This window comes from Delphinus delphis, chromosome 21, assembly GCF_949987515.2.
Source record: "Delphinus delphis chromosome 21, mDelDel1.2, whole genome shotgun sequence".
Classification (NCBI taxonomy): domain Eukaryota; kingdom Metazoa; phylum Chordata; class Mammalia; order Artiodactyla; family Delphinidae; genus Delphinus; species Delphinus delphis.
In genome coordinates this window covers 25,974,548-25,993,253 of record NC_082703.1, presented here as the reverse complement: position 1 = coordinate 25,993,253, position 18,706 = coordinate 25,974,548, and the positions used below count along the sequence as shown (strand labels likewise).

The 18,706-nt window shown below is 40.9% G+C and overlaps 1 protein-coding gene across 1 annotated transcript in view; it reads left to right on the top strand.

Annotated features, from left to right (window-relative positions):
- CSMD1 (CUB and Sushi multiple domains 1) overlaps window positions 1-18,706 on the top strand; it is a 1,741,289-nt gene that overhangs the window by 1,640,293 nt on the left and 82,290 nt on the right. Inside the window, exon 50 of the mRNA XM_060001344.1 lies at window positions 17,323-17,508. Coding sequence (XP_059857327.1) covers window positions 17,323-17,508 — 186 coding nt within the window. The remainder of the gene's footprint in view (window positions 1-17,322; window positions 17,509-18,706) is intronic.

Below are 18,706 nucleotides of genomic sequence, written 5' to 3'. Positions count from 1 at the left end.
CATCATTTATGTTGTACCTCCAGATTTTCTTCTTTAATGTAAGATAAACATGAAGATCTAATAGGCTTGTTTCGTTAGGATTGATGTTTTTTTTTAAGAAGAGTACTTTTTCTTTCAAAAGAAGAAATGCTTCTCATTTTCTTTAAATGTTCTGTTACTCTCTGCCTATGACATAGAATCCATTGCTCAGAGAGCAGCCCTATGGGCTGCATGTCCTTGGCATTGTGGACTGAACAAGGAAAATGGCTGAGACCAGGATTGGCAAGAGTTCCCAAATCTTGGCCTCTAGAGGTTGAGTCCCTAGACAGGGCCCTAAATGGAATCTGCTCTCAGGGTAGAAGCCCAAGAAGATCCTGGAAAGAGACTGTCATGTGACAAGACAGACACATGAGAAATGACAGTCCAGGCAGACGTTAGTTTATCTCCCTGACACGTGAGGAGTTCTGAACATTGTTGACTCGATGGAGGGATGGCTTGCTCTTCTGCTGCATGGTTGAAAAGGAACCAGAGAATGCCTGGGATGTGTCTTGTTGATAAGTTTCCACTTCCCTCTCCTTTCCCCATTTTCTCGCTCAGCAGAACTATTTGATGCTGAATTAAATGACTCAGAAATAGAAATAGAGCACTGAAAACCAGATCCTTCTGGAATCTTTGCAGTTTCAGCTGAAGGATTTGATTGAACGTGGGCAGTGTATCTCTTCTCTGTGTTTCACGTAACCCCAAAGTAATGCCATCAGGGACGTGGAATGTTAGAATCACACACCATGTTCTAGGTGGTAAATTGGAATATAAATGCCCGATGTGATTGTGTTCTCAAATTATAAAATATTTCAGAAGCATCATCTTCCCACTATAAATCCACAGTCTTCTGCACTTTCTGTTAACCATTCTGATAACTGGGGAGTCAATATGATCTTGTTTTTTTTTTGTTGTTGTTGTTTCATAAACTATGACCTGTAAAACCTGGAGGGCCCTTAAAAATAATCTAGTTTAATTTGCTTATTTTTATGTTTTTTTAACTGAGGCACATAAAAGTTAAGTGATTTATTAATAATCATAAAAATGTTGGTCTAGAATCCAGATCTTCTGCCTGCCTCTTCAGCGTTTGAATCAAAATGTGTCTGGCCAAAAGAAATTATACTTAAAACAAAATTTTGCAGACACCAGTTCTAAGTAATCTATATTTTAGGTGTTTAAATTCATTTACTATGGAACAGTTTCTTTAGTCTTCTCTTAGTTCTTTCCAATTTGTGTAAAATAGCATTTTGATTACAATAATGTATAAAATATTTTCATCATATGTGAGGCTGTAATGTTTAAAAATAAAAAAACATGGTGAAAAATAGGCTTTTTTAAACCATTTAAATTATTTGGTACAGCTACACAAGCATTTTCATCATTTTAAAAATAAATCTTTTAAAATAAATAGTAAAAATGTTTACTCCAATAGGTGAAGGCCATTGAGAAAACATCGTAAAATTTTAAACAGAATAGGCTTATATAACATATATATTGGCAATTTATACCTTAACAGTGTTTTACTTACAACTGAAGAGCCTTAGAGCTGATTGAACTGAATTTAATACAGTTCATAATATAAATGTGTAATTGTTATGGTATTTAATAATGGGAAACTTGATTTGTTTAGCATTAATCATTCGCTTTCCTTTTGTTACTTATAGAACACAGAAGTTTTCCATAATGTAAATACTCATCTAACTTACAGAAAAACATTGGCCTCCTTCAATATAGTCAGAATGAGCCTTTGTGGATTTTTAATTCCCTCCTTGTACCAACCATCTAAATTGTATTTAGATTAATTTTTTTTCAGTTTTTAGATAATTGAAGATAATTTTTTCAAAGTAGTTTTTGGGTCCAAAGAGAGTTAATAGATATAGATGGATGATCAGTATCTATGTGGTCCTGAACTGCTGGCAGTTCACGATGGTAGGGTATGAAATTAAAGAGTGGGTGAACTCTTTCTTTAAAATTCTTGGAATTCTATAAGCGAAAAAGACTTTGCCAAAGCATCATCTAAATGCATACCATCACACTATTCCCTCTCAAGACAGCTCAAACTCTTTTATTTTCTTGCCCAAGATATTATATTCACATTAGATATAAAATTGGAAAATGAGGATTAACCTGTAGCACATTTATAAGGATAAAGGTACAAGCTTTACCTCTGAAACCTATAGACCTCAAGCACACTGTTCCAAAGATTAAAGTAGATGTAGGGTCCAGTTTATAGAGAGGGTATACTCTGTGCAAGTTTTTGACATTTTGTTTATATATACATGTTCATACAGAGGCAAAGTGACATTAATCATATGTCTGTGTTTGTAGATTACAGTTGTAGTTGTAGGTTTAAAACTTAATGCAAGCATTAAAGATGATACAGCTGTTTTCATGCTTTTTATTTCAATTCAAACTTACCTCTGAATTAGGCACTGCAGGTACCAAGACACACTCCCAACTCTTAACGTTCTGATGGTCCGTTAGGAGAGATGGACTCATGAATCAGTAACTACAATTCAGTATGACATTAAGCAAGAGAAGATATACACTGAATAGAGATGGAGCAGAAGGTATTTTTTCAGGATGTTTTTCCCATCATGGGACAGCTGAGTTAGGATTTGAAGGGGTAGCACCGATGGAAATGCTGTTGGAGCAGCAAGTAGGGGCCATTGTGGGAGACCTCAACTGAGTTTACATAGCTTTTACTCTCTCTCCTGTGGTTGACTTCAGTCTATTAAAGGGCAAAAAAGACACAGTCACATCTGCATTTTGGAAATATCTTTTAGTAGTGTGGTAGATGATTGGACAGAATCCTGTCTAAATTACAAGGGTGCTTAGAAATTTTAGAAATATGCATTGGAGCCATGATGAAGACCTTGATAAATACAGTGAAAATAGGTTTGAAAGAAAACAGGTGTTGAAAATATTTAGAAAACAGAATCAGCAGGCCCTTGTGATGGAATGTAAAGGGTCAGGAAGAGAGAAAAATACGGAATGACAAATAGTTTTCTGGTTTTGATTGCTGGGAATATTGAGGCACCACTCAGTGAAATTAGGACAAGTGAGAAAAAGCAGGCTAACGAAATCAGTGTTGAGGTGCGGCCTTCCATTACCTGTGCTCAGAGAAGATACAGTTTCTAAAAGTATCAGTAAGGAGGCAGTAGTTTAAGTTAGTTCAGGATACTGAGTGCATCCTTATTAGTTTTTCATGAGAGGAGGTTTGACTTTGTAGGTTCCATAAGGAGCAAATCAAATGAAAAAATATATAATTAAAAAATTATCTGCTGCAATAAATTTCAAACTAAATAGCTCCACCAGAAAACAAGTAGCATCTGACACCCTTTGAGAGAAGATCACATTGGGTCAACAGCAACTATAAAGCCTGCAACCCATCTAATTACTGATGCAAGAGTAACGGTGCAATAGTTTGAGACTCTTACCAGAATCAAAGGTTTGATCTTATAGTTACTTTAATTATTTTATTTGAAGATAGGGGACTTGAAAACTGGAAACAAACAAATAAATAAATGGACAAATACCCCTTTGTGGCACTGGGAGCCTACTATTTAATATTTATTTAATATATTTATACATTTTATATATTTAATATTACAATATACTATTTAATATTTCAGTTATCCTTCTGGAGTGCGTATAATATTTCTCAGTGATTTGAACAGCATTTCTTTTATGCTGACAGAGGAACAGAAACAACTTACACATTCTCTAACTGCACTAGGATGTTAGTTTTTTTTTTTTAATTGTGCAAAATAATACTTTGAAATGTTTACTAAAAATGCGACACTTGCCTTCTAGTAAATGAGTGAGGTGGAAAGCTGAGGGGTGGGGTCAGGCCCTTTGGGGCCCCCAGTGCTGGTCATGTGACCACGAATGTGCTGCCCTAGGCCCCAGCAGAACATGTGTCAGGGCAGTGTTTGAATGAAAAAAAAAGAAGTGTAAATTAATGACAGGTATTTGAGAATGATTCTTTTTTTCTTTTTCTTATTTATTTATTTATTTATTTTTGGCTGCACTGGGTCTTCGTTGCAGTGTGTGGTGGCTTCTCTTGTTGCGGAGGATGGGCTCTAGGAGCGCGGGCTTCAGTAGTTGTGGCTCGCGGGCTCTAGAGTGCAGGCTCAGTAGTTGTGCTGCAGGGCTTAGTTGCTCCGCGGCATGTGGGATCTCCCCGGACCAGGGATCAAACCTGTGCCCCCTGCATTGGCAGGCAGATTCTTAACCAGTGCGTCACCAGGGAAGTTCTGATTTTTTTTTTCCATTGAAGTTCTGATTTTTTTGTTTTTTCCATTGAAGATGACTTATCTTGTGCCCTAATCTGCTTTGTTTTCTCATTTTCATTGACTTTCTGCTGGTGACATCTTAGAAGCACAGAATTTGAGAGAAAAATAGTCATGTGATGGGCAGGGAGTGCTAATCTCCCTAAACCTGGTTCCTGCCATGTAAAACAGGATCTTTGATGCCAAGCTCTGAGAATTGTTGAGAGGGTTCAAGCGCTCAGACAGTCCCGGGCAGGGCTCAGCAGCAAACAGGACCCTTCACTGCCCATCACCTGTGAGGAAGAACACACAGCAGGCCAGATGTGTTGCATCGTTTCAGAGAACTTCAGCTTTTCTCCCTTTCCTTGACATTTGAAATGACTTCTCTCAGAAAACCTGTACTGGCTTTTATCCTCCTCGATAAACCAGGCATATCTTTTGCCCTTCAGGCTTCATTTCCTGCCTTCAACCAAGAAACTCTGCCCAGCAGCTGTTTCCCTTATCAATACACTAATCTTATTCATCTTGGAGGGAAGCCAAAATTAGAACTGAAATTTTCTGTATTATCTCAAAGATCCAGTTAAAGTGGTACCTTACAGGGCTTGGCTTTCAAGTTTCCTGTGTCACAGAGAGAGCAGTTCCCATGTAGCTCTTTATCTCAGAGCCGTGATTTTCAGAGCACTTGGTGAGTCGGAGCTCTGGCTTGGACTTGATCTTGTGTATTGTTTATGCTTTGCTTACGTTTTGCAGGCGATGAAGCATAGGGAAAACCATCATTCTCACAAATGACATGGTTAAGCCTCTGTTCGTAAAGTCTGAACTTTAAGATGGAAAGATATAGACGCCTGCACTCTGCTGATATGTGCTAATATTTGCTAGTGTAAAGGGTATGGATAAGGCAGGAGATGGGTGGCTGGGCGGGGAGGTGCATATAGGTCTGCCGTGAGCCCGGGACTGAGCTGGGGATGCGTCCTCTTATCTCTTTAATCCTCTGGACACTGGTGCTCAGAGGCAACGTTACTCAAGAAACACAGGACTAAACACCAGGGGTGGGATTTGAACCCATGTCCTTCAGATTCCAAAATCTACATTATTTCTACTATACCATGAGTATTCCCTCTGTGAACATTATTTCTATCCACTGAAAGGGCATCTTTCAGAAGAAAATTGTTCTTTTTGTAACTTAAAAAGATAGCAACATTGTCAAAAGTTCAGAGGATATGTTTGGTGTTCTGGTATAAAACTTGAGTTATTTTGTAAATCTCAAAAACTTTTACCTATGGGCATAAAATGCATAAGAAGTTATGACTTTTGTCTTGATTTTTTTATACATATTTATTTGCTTCTATGAAATGTTCAAGCTTCTATGTGATATGATAATAGTGCAGTGTTTTTAGAAATTTAAAAATAATGTTTTTAAAATCATTTTAAAAGCAAAACAAATCACATGTTATGATATATATGAAAATATGTATGTATATGAATATGTATATATATACATGTGAGAATACAGGTTATAGTCATTATGTCAACTATATTCTAATATATTAGGTTATGAATCCACATAGTTCATAAAGCCAAAAATTTGCCAAATCCCACTAAGTATATTGTAAACTGAGGTTTATTCCATTTGCTCATGATCTTCTTATGGGATTTGAGTTGAGTGATTAGATCTTGGGCATTTCACAGTCAGAATCTCCCAATTTAGGCAAGGATCCCTCCCATTCCCAGTAGTTACTGGCGCCATGACCCTGGACAGGCAACACAATTCACTGAGGTTTAGCTTCTTCTGTGAGCAGGGATAAGAATACTCCCCCACCTGGCATGTTTGAAGGGTTAAATGAAACAGTTGACATGAAATCTTTACGCTGGAGCCAGGTACTAACAGGCATCCCTAAAAAAGGAACCTTACAAGATAGAAACATAATTTCATCAGTGAGTGTCTTCAGGAAGTACTTGTTGACATGCTTTCAAGCAGAGATTTTACAAATGTCTAGTTAACATCAATAATATTTAATTAACTGAGCTAGGAATAGGTTTCTCTGATTTCTCACAATACTCAAAATGAGACAGAGGAGCGCTTTGTCTGTATGTGGATTGCCGATCGCCTTTTAATTGCTCCTCATCAAGTCCCCAAGCTTCTCTGTCTCTGGGGGACTGAGGTGCCCCTACCCCGGGTCCTGAGCACCCTCTTGTGCGTGCTGTGACCTCGCCACGGCCTTTTGTCCTGTGTGTCTGTAGATTGCTTCTCCTGGACCAGTGGTTCTTCAAAGTTCACAAGAACCATCTGGCGTATAGATCCCTAACTTCCAAGTGCCCCCCAAATCTGACTCTGCGGGTCCCAAGGAGCTGGAATCTGCAATCGTACAAGCACCCCAGGTAAACTTGGCGCAGGTGTCTAAGGAACACGTGTTAACAATCCCCATTCTTAAAGAGAGGGATTTTGTCTAAATGTGAATCCCAGCATTTTGCACAGTGCCTGGACCATACTTGGCATCGATGCGAGCTTACGAATAAGTGTGTGTGGCTCCACTCTCTCATGAATCGCTTTCCTCAGTAAGGCTTCTAACATAAATGGTATTATCGGCAAGAAACACAGCTTGAAATTAGGCCAGTGGTGATGTCATCTTCAACTTTCAAATACAGTAATAAGCACACTACAGGAATAGCCTCCAGAAGAACAGCCCTGTGCACAAGGCATAGAGCCTGGGGAGCCCTGTGGTTAGGTGTGTGACACCAGGCAGAGCGCACCTCAGGCGTGTCTGACTGCTACAGGTGTCAGGGCTGAATTGTGCCCCCCTCAAAAGAGATATGTTGGCGTCCTAACCCCCAGGACCTCAAAATGTGACTGTATTTGGATAAAGGGTCTTTACAGAGGTGACCAAGTGAAAATGAGGTCATTAGGGTGGGCCCCACTCCAACATGACTGCTGTCATGATAAGAGAGGGAAATTGGGACCCAGAGGGCAGACCTTGTGAAGACACAGGTTGAAGACAGCCATCTACACGCCAAGGAGGAAGGAGCAGTCTTCCTCAAGCCCCTCAGAAGGAACTAATCCTGCTGACACCTTGATCTCCAACTGCTGGCCCCCAGAACTGTGTGATCACACATTTCTGTTGTTCAAGCCCCAGGTATGCGGTCTCTGCTGTGGCAGCCCAAATGGACCAGCGCGTGTGATCCCCTCTCTGCCCCGTGAAATCCCTACCCCTCTCCTCTCCACCTCAGCAGCAAGAACTGAATCAACTCCAGCAGCAGTGTTTGGATCTTGGGGCAAGAAAGTTTGCAAATTGTGAAAAACTGGAGAAATTAGTGACAGAAGGTCATGAGATTTTCTTTCTGGACATATATAGGGGAAAACGGAAGTCACAAAATATTTACATTATTTTTTACAGTGAAATTGCCTAGTTTCCTTAGTTCCATCATCCTTCTTAACAACCTTTCATAGTTGCATCACATGTTTATTGCTTGTCTATTTTCTGTGTTCTTTATTTTTTTTTTTTAGTAAAATGCAGCCAAAATTTCAGGTCAGCAGTTTTGAGAATTTATTAGACCCACAGAGTTCATTTTGTTAAAAACATATTTAATGGTCCACACTCTGCCAGGCACCTTGCTCTCCTCTGTGGCTCCGCTGTTTCACTCATGAAAGTCGGAGGACCGTGCATTGATGCTGTGCGCACTGTCCCACTAACTTGAGCTGAGCACTGGCAGCCGTTTCCAAGGGTCTTTATTGTCCTTATTTTGCAGGTGGCGAAGCTAAGGCTGAAACAGGTTAAGGGAGCTGTCCCTGATCAGAGCAGCATGTGCAATGATTTGATGAGGTTCCAGAGCAGGTTCCTGTCCTGTCATCCCACCTACCAAGTTAGATGAAATATGCCCCAGGATTCCAGATCCCATGAAAACCCGCCATAAACAAAGTGTTCTGATCCCTGGCGAGTTCTCATGACACCAGACTGAAGGTGCATTAGGGTCCCATCCCCACAGGAGGGTGATCTCTGTGGGGCAGTGACCAGAGGTAACTGGGTCAGAGCTGGCATGTAACACACAGAAGTGTCACTGCTTTCCTTCAGCTTCTGTCCCCAGGGTCTTGCTTTTTATTGAATGGAACTTTGTTTTATTTCTTTGTTCCTAAGAAGTGGCCCTTTTCTTTTTAAACGTTCACACCTGTGCCTTCCTGTGACTCTCCAAAGCAGAGGGGTGGGCGTCAGCTGCTTCCTACAGCCTTGCGGAAGCAATGGATTTGCCCCTAAGGAAACGGCCAAGAGGCAGCATTTGCCAAGTCAGAGCCTCTCTTTGTCTTTAGTCATTGTCTGCCCACGTACTGCATCCCTTCCTTTCCAGAGCTCTTCTGTTTGCTTCAAATGATTAAGTGTTTTTTGGGTTTTTTTCCTTCCTTGGGCTACGATGTACTAAATATTTTCAAGAGGTTTAGAGCAGCTAAAGATGCTTCTCAACCAAATCCTGTTTTTCTTCATTTTCCATTTCAGAACTGCCTGTGTTTTTAAGTTGCCCATCTGTTTGAGTTAATGTCTGTACATACAAGCCATTACTTCCCTCTGTCTGCCCTCGTTTTCAGAAGTGTTCACCTTTATCCCTCAAGACAAATGGGTGGATATTTCTTATGCTAGTAAATGCTCTTTCTAAAGTGTCTGACTTCACACCTGTTCCCATAAAACAAATAAAAACAGTGTGACCTGTTAAATCCCACGGACCTGGAGGTGATTCCAGCCCTTTACCACCTCTCTTATTATGATTTTCTCACTCAGCCTTCAGCCCAGTATTAATGGTGTATTGGATGCTGGCTGAGCATCACGTGAGACGTTGCTTAGTGTTTGGGAAATCAGAGAAGACAAGGGAAATAAAACACAAACCAAAAAAAGGGTCCAGAAATATCAGTAATTCTCAAATTCAACGTGGCCTTTATATTTTCAGATTTACACTTTGAAAATGTATTCTGACCTATTTATTTATCCATCTATTTATTTATTGCCGGTGGTTGGACATTGAAAATAAAAAAGATATGAATACACTGAAATAGAGCAGATGGCACCTTGGCGACAGTACAGGACAGTAGCTGAGATACCTGCTTTGGCATCAGATACCCTGAGAGATGCCCTACGACACAGCTGTTTACTAGTTATAAGAATTGGGGCAATTTGCAGGACATTCCTAATGCTCATTTTCCTTAGTTGTCATATCAGTCAGGGTTCTCTAGAGAAGCAGCAACGGTAGGGTGTGCGCAGATGTGCACAAGGGGCGGCTTACTGTAGGAGCTGGTCCTCATGGTGACGGAGCAGAGAAGCCCAGGTCCCCTACTGCTGCTGATGGAGCAGAGAAGCCCAGTGACCTGCAGTCTGCAGGCTGGAGGCCCAGGCAGCCAGTGGTGTGATTCAGTCCAAGTACCAGGGAATCCAGTGGGAGGGGCAGCAGGGAAAGTGCGGGGAGCCCCGACGTAAGAGTGGGACAAGCTGGGCGTCCCAGCTCAAGCAGAGGGAGGGAATTCCGCCTTCCTCTGCCTTCTGGTTGTACTGAGGCCTCAGGATTGGATGACGCCCACCCGAATGGGGGCGGGTGCTCTTCACTCCTCTGAGAAGCAAATGCTAATCTAGTCTGCATACATCCTCACAGACACACCCCAGGAATAATGTTTGACCAGCTCCTAGGCACCCTTTAGCCCAGTAAAGCTGACAAGTAATATTAACCATCATAGTAGTAATAAAAAATAATAATTTAATTTACTTATTGGGGTATTTTTGAGATTAAATGAGGTCATACAAGTAAAAGAACTTGTCACAATGGGAGGAATTGTGTATTTGACCAAGGAATGCTAGGTGTTCTACTGATAAAGGTGAGAATGTTGTTTGCAGGTGAGCGATTTCTCAGTGACTTCATCTGAGCCCACCTCCTCCTGGTGTGGATGCTTCTCTGACTCCGGTGCTCGGTGCTGCTTCTCCTGAGCCTGGAACCTGGTGTGGCTCTTTGAGGAGGCACTGGGGCACCAGGCACAGCCAGCATTGCCCTCCAAGTCCCGCCACTTTTGGCCCAGAACCACGTAATTTCTCTTGATGGTGGCATGAGGGATCTGAGGGATTCACTATCAAATGTTTCCTCTGTATTTGTGATGGAAGGGAAAACATTCCTTCATCCTGTTTAGTTTTTAGTTGACCCTAATCTAGAGAGTTGAAGAATGCTTCCCTTTATATTAAGTCTGAAGGAAAGTTATTCTTTTTCATAGTGAAAGAGAGCTCGAGTCCTGATAACGTGCCTGATGTTTTGCCGTGTGGCTTATACCGTACATTCTGCCACACTAGCCTGTAAGGAACGTTGATGTTTCTCCTTTTACAGATGAGGAATCAAAGCTCAGATAAGTCAGGTAAATTTCCAAGTCGTAAACAGACAAATAACAAACTCAGACTCTCCTAGGTCTGAATCCATGTTCTTTCAACTCTCAGCCTTGTTTCCTATAGCGTTTTAAGTTGAAATTGATTTGAAATCATGGCACAAGCTTTCATTCCACATCCACGTGTGCACAGTGGTAATGTTTCCACACCAGTGCTCACCTTTGGGTGATGGGCATGAAGCAAAGACGTGGACCAGGCTACGCAGGACGTTTAGATTTGCTTTGTGTCCTGAAAACATGCCTGGAAACATAACAATGCGCAACATGGCCTCGAAAGTCTCCCTGGACTTGTTCCCTGAAATAAACGTTCATGGGGGCTTCCATGCTCTCCTTGGGATGATCACGTTATGTTACATGATTCCAACACGCTGAAAATGGTGAAGTTTTGTTTAGAAGACAGTGGCGGAGATGGCTTGTTCTTTGCGATGCAGACATTTTCGAGCCTAATTTCATCCCCTATTAAATATTGTTTTAAATGTGAACTTATTTATTCATTTTGTATATCATCTATATTATTACTAAAAAGAAACTGGTAGTTTCTACAGGACAAATTGATGGGATTAGATAACTCTTTGCTAATCAAACTCAAAATGCTTGTAAACCATCTTGCACGATTCATGCCTGAAGCAAGTGTAACTCATTAGCTGAGGGCGTGGTCTCTTCTGACCCATTAACAAAGATATGCAAGGCTCATTGATTAAATCCAACAGTGTTCCTGGCTTTTGTTCCCTGGGAGGTGCTTATTACAAGACACATTCTTGAGCCGTATTATATTCAAATGCCACTTTTACCGAGGTCCTCGTTAGGCCGATCATGAAAATGTCACCTTGGGTCTGCTTGAGTGATTAATGGAATGTCTGCTGTTTAAAGATGGCGGCCTAATAATAACTCCGTTTTACTCATGGGGTCTCAGATGGTTCAGAACTGGACCCCAGTACAGGGTTAGACACCATTAACAGCCATGCAAACATTTATCTATGTTTTAAAATGTTTGTTAAACAAAATAATTCTATGTTGACTTTCAAAAGTAAAATAATGGTCTGCTGGGAGTCAGAGAACATGCTTGCTGCTCTACCGCGCTTAGATAATACCGCACAAATTCAGAAAACGTGTAAGAGGGAGCTAGATCTTCCTCTGTACTTTCACTTGCCATACTCATTTTGTGATGGTTTAGAAATCACGCTGTACAGCAATGTGGAGGGAAGGGAATGGAGGATAGGACAGACACGTCTGTCTTGTGTGTGCTGAGGGAGACTTTGGGTAGAATCATGAACATTTAGAGATAAGGCTGTAGAGATGATGTAGTTCAGCTTCTTCATCTTACATGTGAAAATGCTTAAGCCAAGATGATAACTGTTAAAATATTTGCGGAATTTAATGGACTTCAGAGCAGGAATTCGTGGCCACGAGAACCACTGGTGTCAGTGTTCACACGGACGACTCCAGGTTTGCATCTGCAGGGAGCCTTTCACTATAACACAGATGCCACCTCAGGTTTAATCTCTTACAGAATCTCTTTTATGCTTAAGAAAAGTGTGACTTGGCCAGTTATATACACATACATACAATATTAAGAATTAACCTTTTTATCATTTTCACCATATGAACAACTATATAGCTTATATTTTTATTACCTGCTGTAAAGTCATTTGGCTTTCACTAGAAGCAGGCCCATGATTTCTATATTGTCTGCCTCTGGCATTTTTCTCCTTAGATTATAACAAATTACTTGGCTCCAACATGATTATAAATACAAGAGCAAATGCAAGCCCTGATATATAGTAGAACCCAATTATAGATAGTAATCTAGACAATCTAGAATATTCTCGTAATTTTTGACTATATGTGCATATACATATATAAAGGCACACATATATACATATGTCTTAATCAGAAACTCTCATATGCTTGCAGTGTATACTTAAGACCCCTCAGCAATTCACAGGTCACCATTTGGGAAACTGGCTTTTTCCTTCCATGCACCTGAGGCAGAGTGTGAGAGAGGGTTGCCGTTTTTTCTTGCAGCTCAGATCCCTTTCTGCACCTCTCACCACATCCTCTTCTTTACCGTGCATTTCATCTGCTCTCCAGCTCCAGAGCTGATCAGCGGTCCTTCATACGTGGCGATGCTCCTGTCATATTTGAGGTTCGGCTCTGTCTTTTTCATTACCATCTGGGTACCTATTGGATTACCTCCTGGATGCCCCATTTCAGACCTTATTACCTAACATGGCTCTTATCTTAACCAGACCACAGGAAACCCTGCTTCAGGACACTCATTCTCTTCCCTGTTTTATACTGTTATGGGTGGCCTTCCTCTGGGTTTGCCCTAGCCCTGCAAGTGGGGTCCAGATAACAGAAAGATAGACCATTTTGAGGTAATGGGGATGCGAACTAGGATACTGGTAATGGGAAATGAGAAAAAAGAGAGTGTGAAGTAAACTTTTAAATATTCAGACAATGATTGTCAGTCAACCACATGAGAGCAGTAGGAGGAAAGAACCCTCCTACTTCCTGCTGAATCAAAGGATCTCGCTCGGGGTTCCCTGGTGGCGCAGTGGTTGAGAGTCCGCCTGCCGATGCAGGGGACACGGGTTCGTGCCCCAGTCCGGGAAGATCCCACATGCCGCAGAGTGGCTGGGCCCATGAGCCATGGCCGCTGAGACTGCGCGTCCGGCGCCTGTGCTCCGCAGCGGGAGAGGCCACAACAGTGAGAGGCCCGCGTACCACAAAAAAAAAAAAAAAAAAAAGGACCTCGCTCGACTTACCGAATTACTGGGAGAACGGTTTACTGAGGCAGTCTGTCAGGACAGCTGTGTGAGGGACAGCTGCCAACCTAGGATATGCACAAATCTGGCTTGAGGCGTGGGCAGAGCCCAAGTGGAAATTCAGTAGGCAGCTGGTGATAACGTGGATGTCAAGATATGAGAATCACAAGTCTAAGGCCATAGTTCAAGCCCGGGAATCACTGAGCTTTTTGAAGGGGAAACAAAAAAAAAAAGAAAAAAGAAAAGCAAATGGTGAGATGTTGGAGCCTCTGAGGAGCAGCAGAAAGAAGGAGCCATTGTAAGTTTCGGAGAACAAGTATTTGAAAGAAGTAGGAAACAATAAGAGAAGTGTTTTAAACTTGCAGAGACAAGAAAAATTGCTCCTTTTAAGGCCTTAAATATGAAAAGAAAAAATCCCACATGGATTTTGCACTATTAAAGGAGGCTGCAACAATGGAAATTGGAGTGTCTCTTCCATTTATTTGAAACCAAAATGACAACTTTCTCATGAGATATGTGATAGAAATAAACCAGCTTCCTCCTGATTTACATTTTGCTCTCTTTTAACAAATGTATTAAAAGGAGTTGTTCCTTGCAATTCATATCTTTATTTACAAAAGAAATAAGTAAAAATTGTGTGTATAGATGCGTGCACATAAAGTTAATATTCTGTCGTTTACTGAGTGTCTACATGGTGTCAGTACAGTGCTAATGGTGTTGTACACATTACTTCATGCAGTCGTCACAGTTACCTTTGGAGTGAGTAGTATTAGCCTGAGAGCAGTGAAACGAGTCATTAAGTAACTCAGGTCATGGAGCTGGCGAATGCCAGAGGCTAGAGCTGAGTCAGATGTCTGACTTTAAAACCTGTGCTCTCAAACAGAAGGTAAATTTCATGATATGAGGATGTGATCATTGGTCTGGGTTGTCAGACAATATAAAGCTATGTTAGTACAATAAGAAACAAAACAAGCAAAAACACAAGAAACTTTACTCCCTTCAGCTATGCCAAAAGTAAGAAAATTCTCCAGGTCTTGAAAGTTGTATACATTTAGCTAACTGACGTTTAAAAATTATCTGAGGAATATCTGCCATGTAATAGTTATCATGCGGAATTTCTGGATGAATGAATAGATGAATAATACTGGATTTTAGCAGAAAACTGCCTTCATCCCATAAGCCTGAATTTATAAGTCTATGAGAATTGTTCCATCTATTCTTCATTGAATCAGAAGTGTAAGAATTCCATTTTTAATAGAGTGCCAACCTCTGTTTTGAGCTGTGCCACATAGCCTGATGTTAGGACACTCTAGGGTCTAAAACCTACAGCTCGAGGCCAAAAAAGATTCCCAGTTGTTGATAGACAACATGAAGTGGGACCTTCTTAAGTCCTGGGACTCAGGGTTCACTTGTTCAATAAGCTTCCAGATTTAACAGAAGTAGTTATAAAGCTGTTCTGTTTTGGCCTCCTGGGTCTGAATCCTTTCAAGGTAGGGTTTCCTGTGTGCTTGTAGAATGGATGTCATCTTTCCCATTTAACCTGCCAGAGAAATGTCATTTCATTCGGTGTTCTCCCCAGATGAGAATTGTAAGGAAGCAGGACGCTGGGCGCGCTTCAGTGAGTGGCAGAGAAATTAAGGTTTGCGAGAATGAACAAATGATTATTAGAGCGAAATCTCAGAGAAAATGGTGAGGAGACAAGACATTGGCAGGCAATACTCTGAGATCTTGATCGTAAAGGACATTTATTACATTCAGTAATTTGAGCTGAATATTTTGCAAAATACTTAGCAGCCTTCACACTGATACATTGCCTTGGCAAAGCAACGGCTTTGGAAAGCCAAAGGTTAGAATTCAATTATTTTCAGTACTTTGTCCAAAATGATGTCCATATGTCTATGTTTTTTTGTTTTCCATTTGCAAATTTTTATTATGCTTCTCTCTCTCTCTCTCTCTCTCTCTCTCTCTCACACACACACACACACACACACACACACTGTATATTTCAGGTGGTTGAAATAGCTGATCATAAATTTAAGCACAAGAGAAATTTTAGAGCTTGGCTTTTCCCAGAAGTTTGATTTTTATCAGCACTACATTTTCTTCTACTCCTCTGATAATTTCCCATTGCATTCATTGAAGATTTTGATAAAGAAAAAATAACAAAGACAACAACCAAAACACTGACACTGAACCACAGGTGGCCTGGGCTCCTGTAGAGCAGATGGTGGTCTCACTTGGGAATCAGGTCCGTTCTCCAGCCCTACGTGTTACTTTTTCTTGTTGTTGTTGTTTTTTATAAATTTATTTACTTATCTATTTTTGGCTGCATTGGGTCTTCTTTGCTGCACTCGGGCTTTCTCTAGTTGCGGCGAGCGGGGGCTACTCTTTGTTGCAGTGCACCGGCTTCTCATTATGGTGGCTTCTCTTGTGGCGGAGCACGGGCTCTAGGTGTGCAGGCTCAGTAGTTGTGGCTCGTGGGCTCTAGAGCATAGGCTCAGTAGTTGTGGCTCACGGGCTCTAGAGCGCAGGCCCAGTAGTTGTGGCGCATGGGCTTAGTTGCTCCACGGCATGTGGGATCTTCCTGGACCAGGGCTTAAACCCATTTCCCCTGCATTGGCAGGCAGGTTCTTAACCACTGCACCACCAGGGAAGTCCCCGGCCCCAGGTTTTAAACAAGGTAGCTGTGCTAACCCAGGCAAGTCATTTTATCTTTCTCTTCCTTACCTGTAAATTGTATTTTTATGTAAACTCTTTCAACCAATCCTTCCAGCTTTATCATACTGTGTGTATATTCTCATTGTAATCTGTGGGAAAATCTTTAAATAATCTAAATTTAAAACCCATGATGACTTAAAATCCATAATATCTTAGGTTTTGATTGAGTAAAAGAAGATCCTTAATTTAGTGATTGCAGAGCTTCCCTTTGACAAGAGCGCCTGAATTGGGTGTGTTGTTGGGAATTCCTTCTTATCCCCTTGCATTACTCTGTGTTCCTTACCGTAACTTATTTAACTTGAGAATTGTTTTTGTTTGTTTGTTTATCTCGTAGCAGATAAGTCTGGATCAGAGCTAGCAAATTTAAGAAGGAAGTGCTCATATTGACCTCTCCCTCCATCTTACTAGTTTTTAAAAATTCCTTTTTCATTCACACCCCTTTCTTGCCTGACCTTTTCACGTAAAAGCTAGCCTGCGTATCTCTGTAGGACTGAGCCTTCTGTTCTAAGATCTCCCCTTAATTCCTTAGTTCCGCAGACCTGTTTTCTGACAGATAGTTTATAACTAATACATTTTATGGCAATAGATGCTTTGATGCTCTTAGCTAAGGTAATATTTGCCGTTTAACAGAATTTCCTGGCGCTTTAAGGAAAATGAGTCTTTGGCGAGTTGGTGGGCGGGAAGACTTAAGCTGGGGGAGGGTTTTGAGACCTGAGGTGGGCCGTTCTTTACTCTGATTCCTATGAAGTCTTGAAACCAAGGGATCAATATGGTGATACATTTGTGATGGTAGAGATATTATTCTATGCTTTCTTTCTAGTATTAAATAAAGTAGAACGCATCACACTGTTCTCTTGACCACGGCCATATGATAAGGCGTGTCCATGTGATTAAACTGCGTGAGAGCTGTCAGACATACCTTCTAGAATAATAAATTTAAAGATACTGTATTTTGACCCATTTTCCATTGTTTCCCATTCACTCTTAAGACCCTTACAACTTTGGAAATGTGCATACTTATGACACACGTGAGAAATGCAAATATCTAACAGTTTTTATACATCTTTGAGATGAAAAATAGAAAAAGAAAAGAGGAAAATTTCATAATCTGTCAGAATAACCCTGTGCTTCCTTCATTTCTTTTCAGCTGTGTCCTGTGGAATCCCGGAGTCCCCAGGAAACGGCTCATTCACGGGGAATGAGTTCACGTTGGATAGTAAAGTGACCTATGAGTGTAACGAGGGCTTTAAGCTGGACGCCGGTCAACAGGCTACAGCTGTGTGTCAAGAAGATGGATTGTGGAGTAACAGGGGGAAGCCCCCAACGTGTAAAGGTAAGTGTTCTAACGCTCATGCCCGACTTTGCAGATCTGAAGAGGAACGGAACGCGCTGGTGAGAACTCTAGGCTCCAAAGTGCGAGGTCCTCTCCCACAGCGTGTGAGGGCTCATCTCTGGCAGTGTGGTCATGTTAACGCCAGTTTATTCCATATCAGCCACTCTGACCATTTACCATAAGCTCTGCAGTCTTGAAGGTGGGTCATACGGAATCATGTTGGTTCCATCAGCACCTAGACCATGAAATTTACCCAGCACATCCTGACTGTGCCGCCGTTTTCACTTTGGAGGGATGCAGTCAAGAGGAAATGGAGAAATGAAGCACTCTACACAAAACCTTAAGACGCAGTTCAACACGAGCTTCCTCTGCATCTCCCATCTCACTGTGAGTTCCGTGAGGTTCAAGGCAACGCCCAGTCTATTTTTTTATCACCCGTTCTGCATAACACACTGATGCTCAATAAATATATCACTGATTTGTGAAGTGGGGTAGGTTTTCTGGAATGCTATTTACAGTATGTAATAATATTCTTAAAAGGGTCAAAAGTTTGGGTTCATTCTCAGACTCGTCTTAAAAAATAATAATCAAGTCCATAACACAAAGCCAAAAAGAACAAAAGTTGACACACACACACACGCACACACACACACAACACACACACACGTACATGCGCACACACACAATTTATACCAAGACTTTCATTGCTGCTCTACAAAACTGCCTCAAATTGGAAATAATCTAACTGCTTAGTTTCTAAAAATTGAAAACTACATAGTATTTCTACATATACAATATTTTTGCTCTTAAGATATTTGCAAAATAGATCTCATGGGCTTCTATTATAATATTAATATATTGACGTTTTTGTGTATAGTGTTTTGGTCATGTTAAAATTATTTGAACATTTTAGGTATGAACATATAAATGTTTACAAAAAATAATTGACTTTCCTCCATACGTTTTATTTTCCTTGCCGTCATTTTAACCTGTTTTTTTCTTTTTTGCAAATAATTATTGCATTCCTGAGAGTCAGTAAGGCACTGTTGAGACAATCCCTACCCCTCAACTCCTGGCAACCACTAATCTTTTTACTGTCTCTATAGTTTTGCCTTTTCCAGACTGTCATATAGTTAGAATCACACAATAGCCTTTTCGGATTGGCTTCTTTCACTTAGTAATATGCATTTAAGGTTTT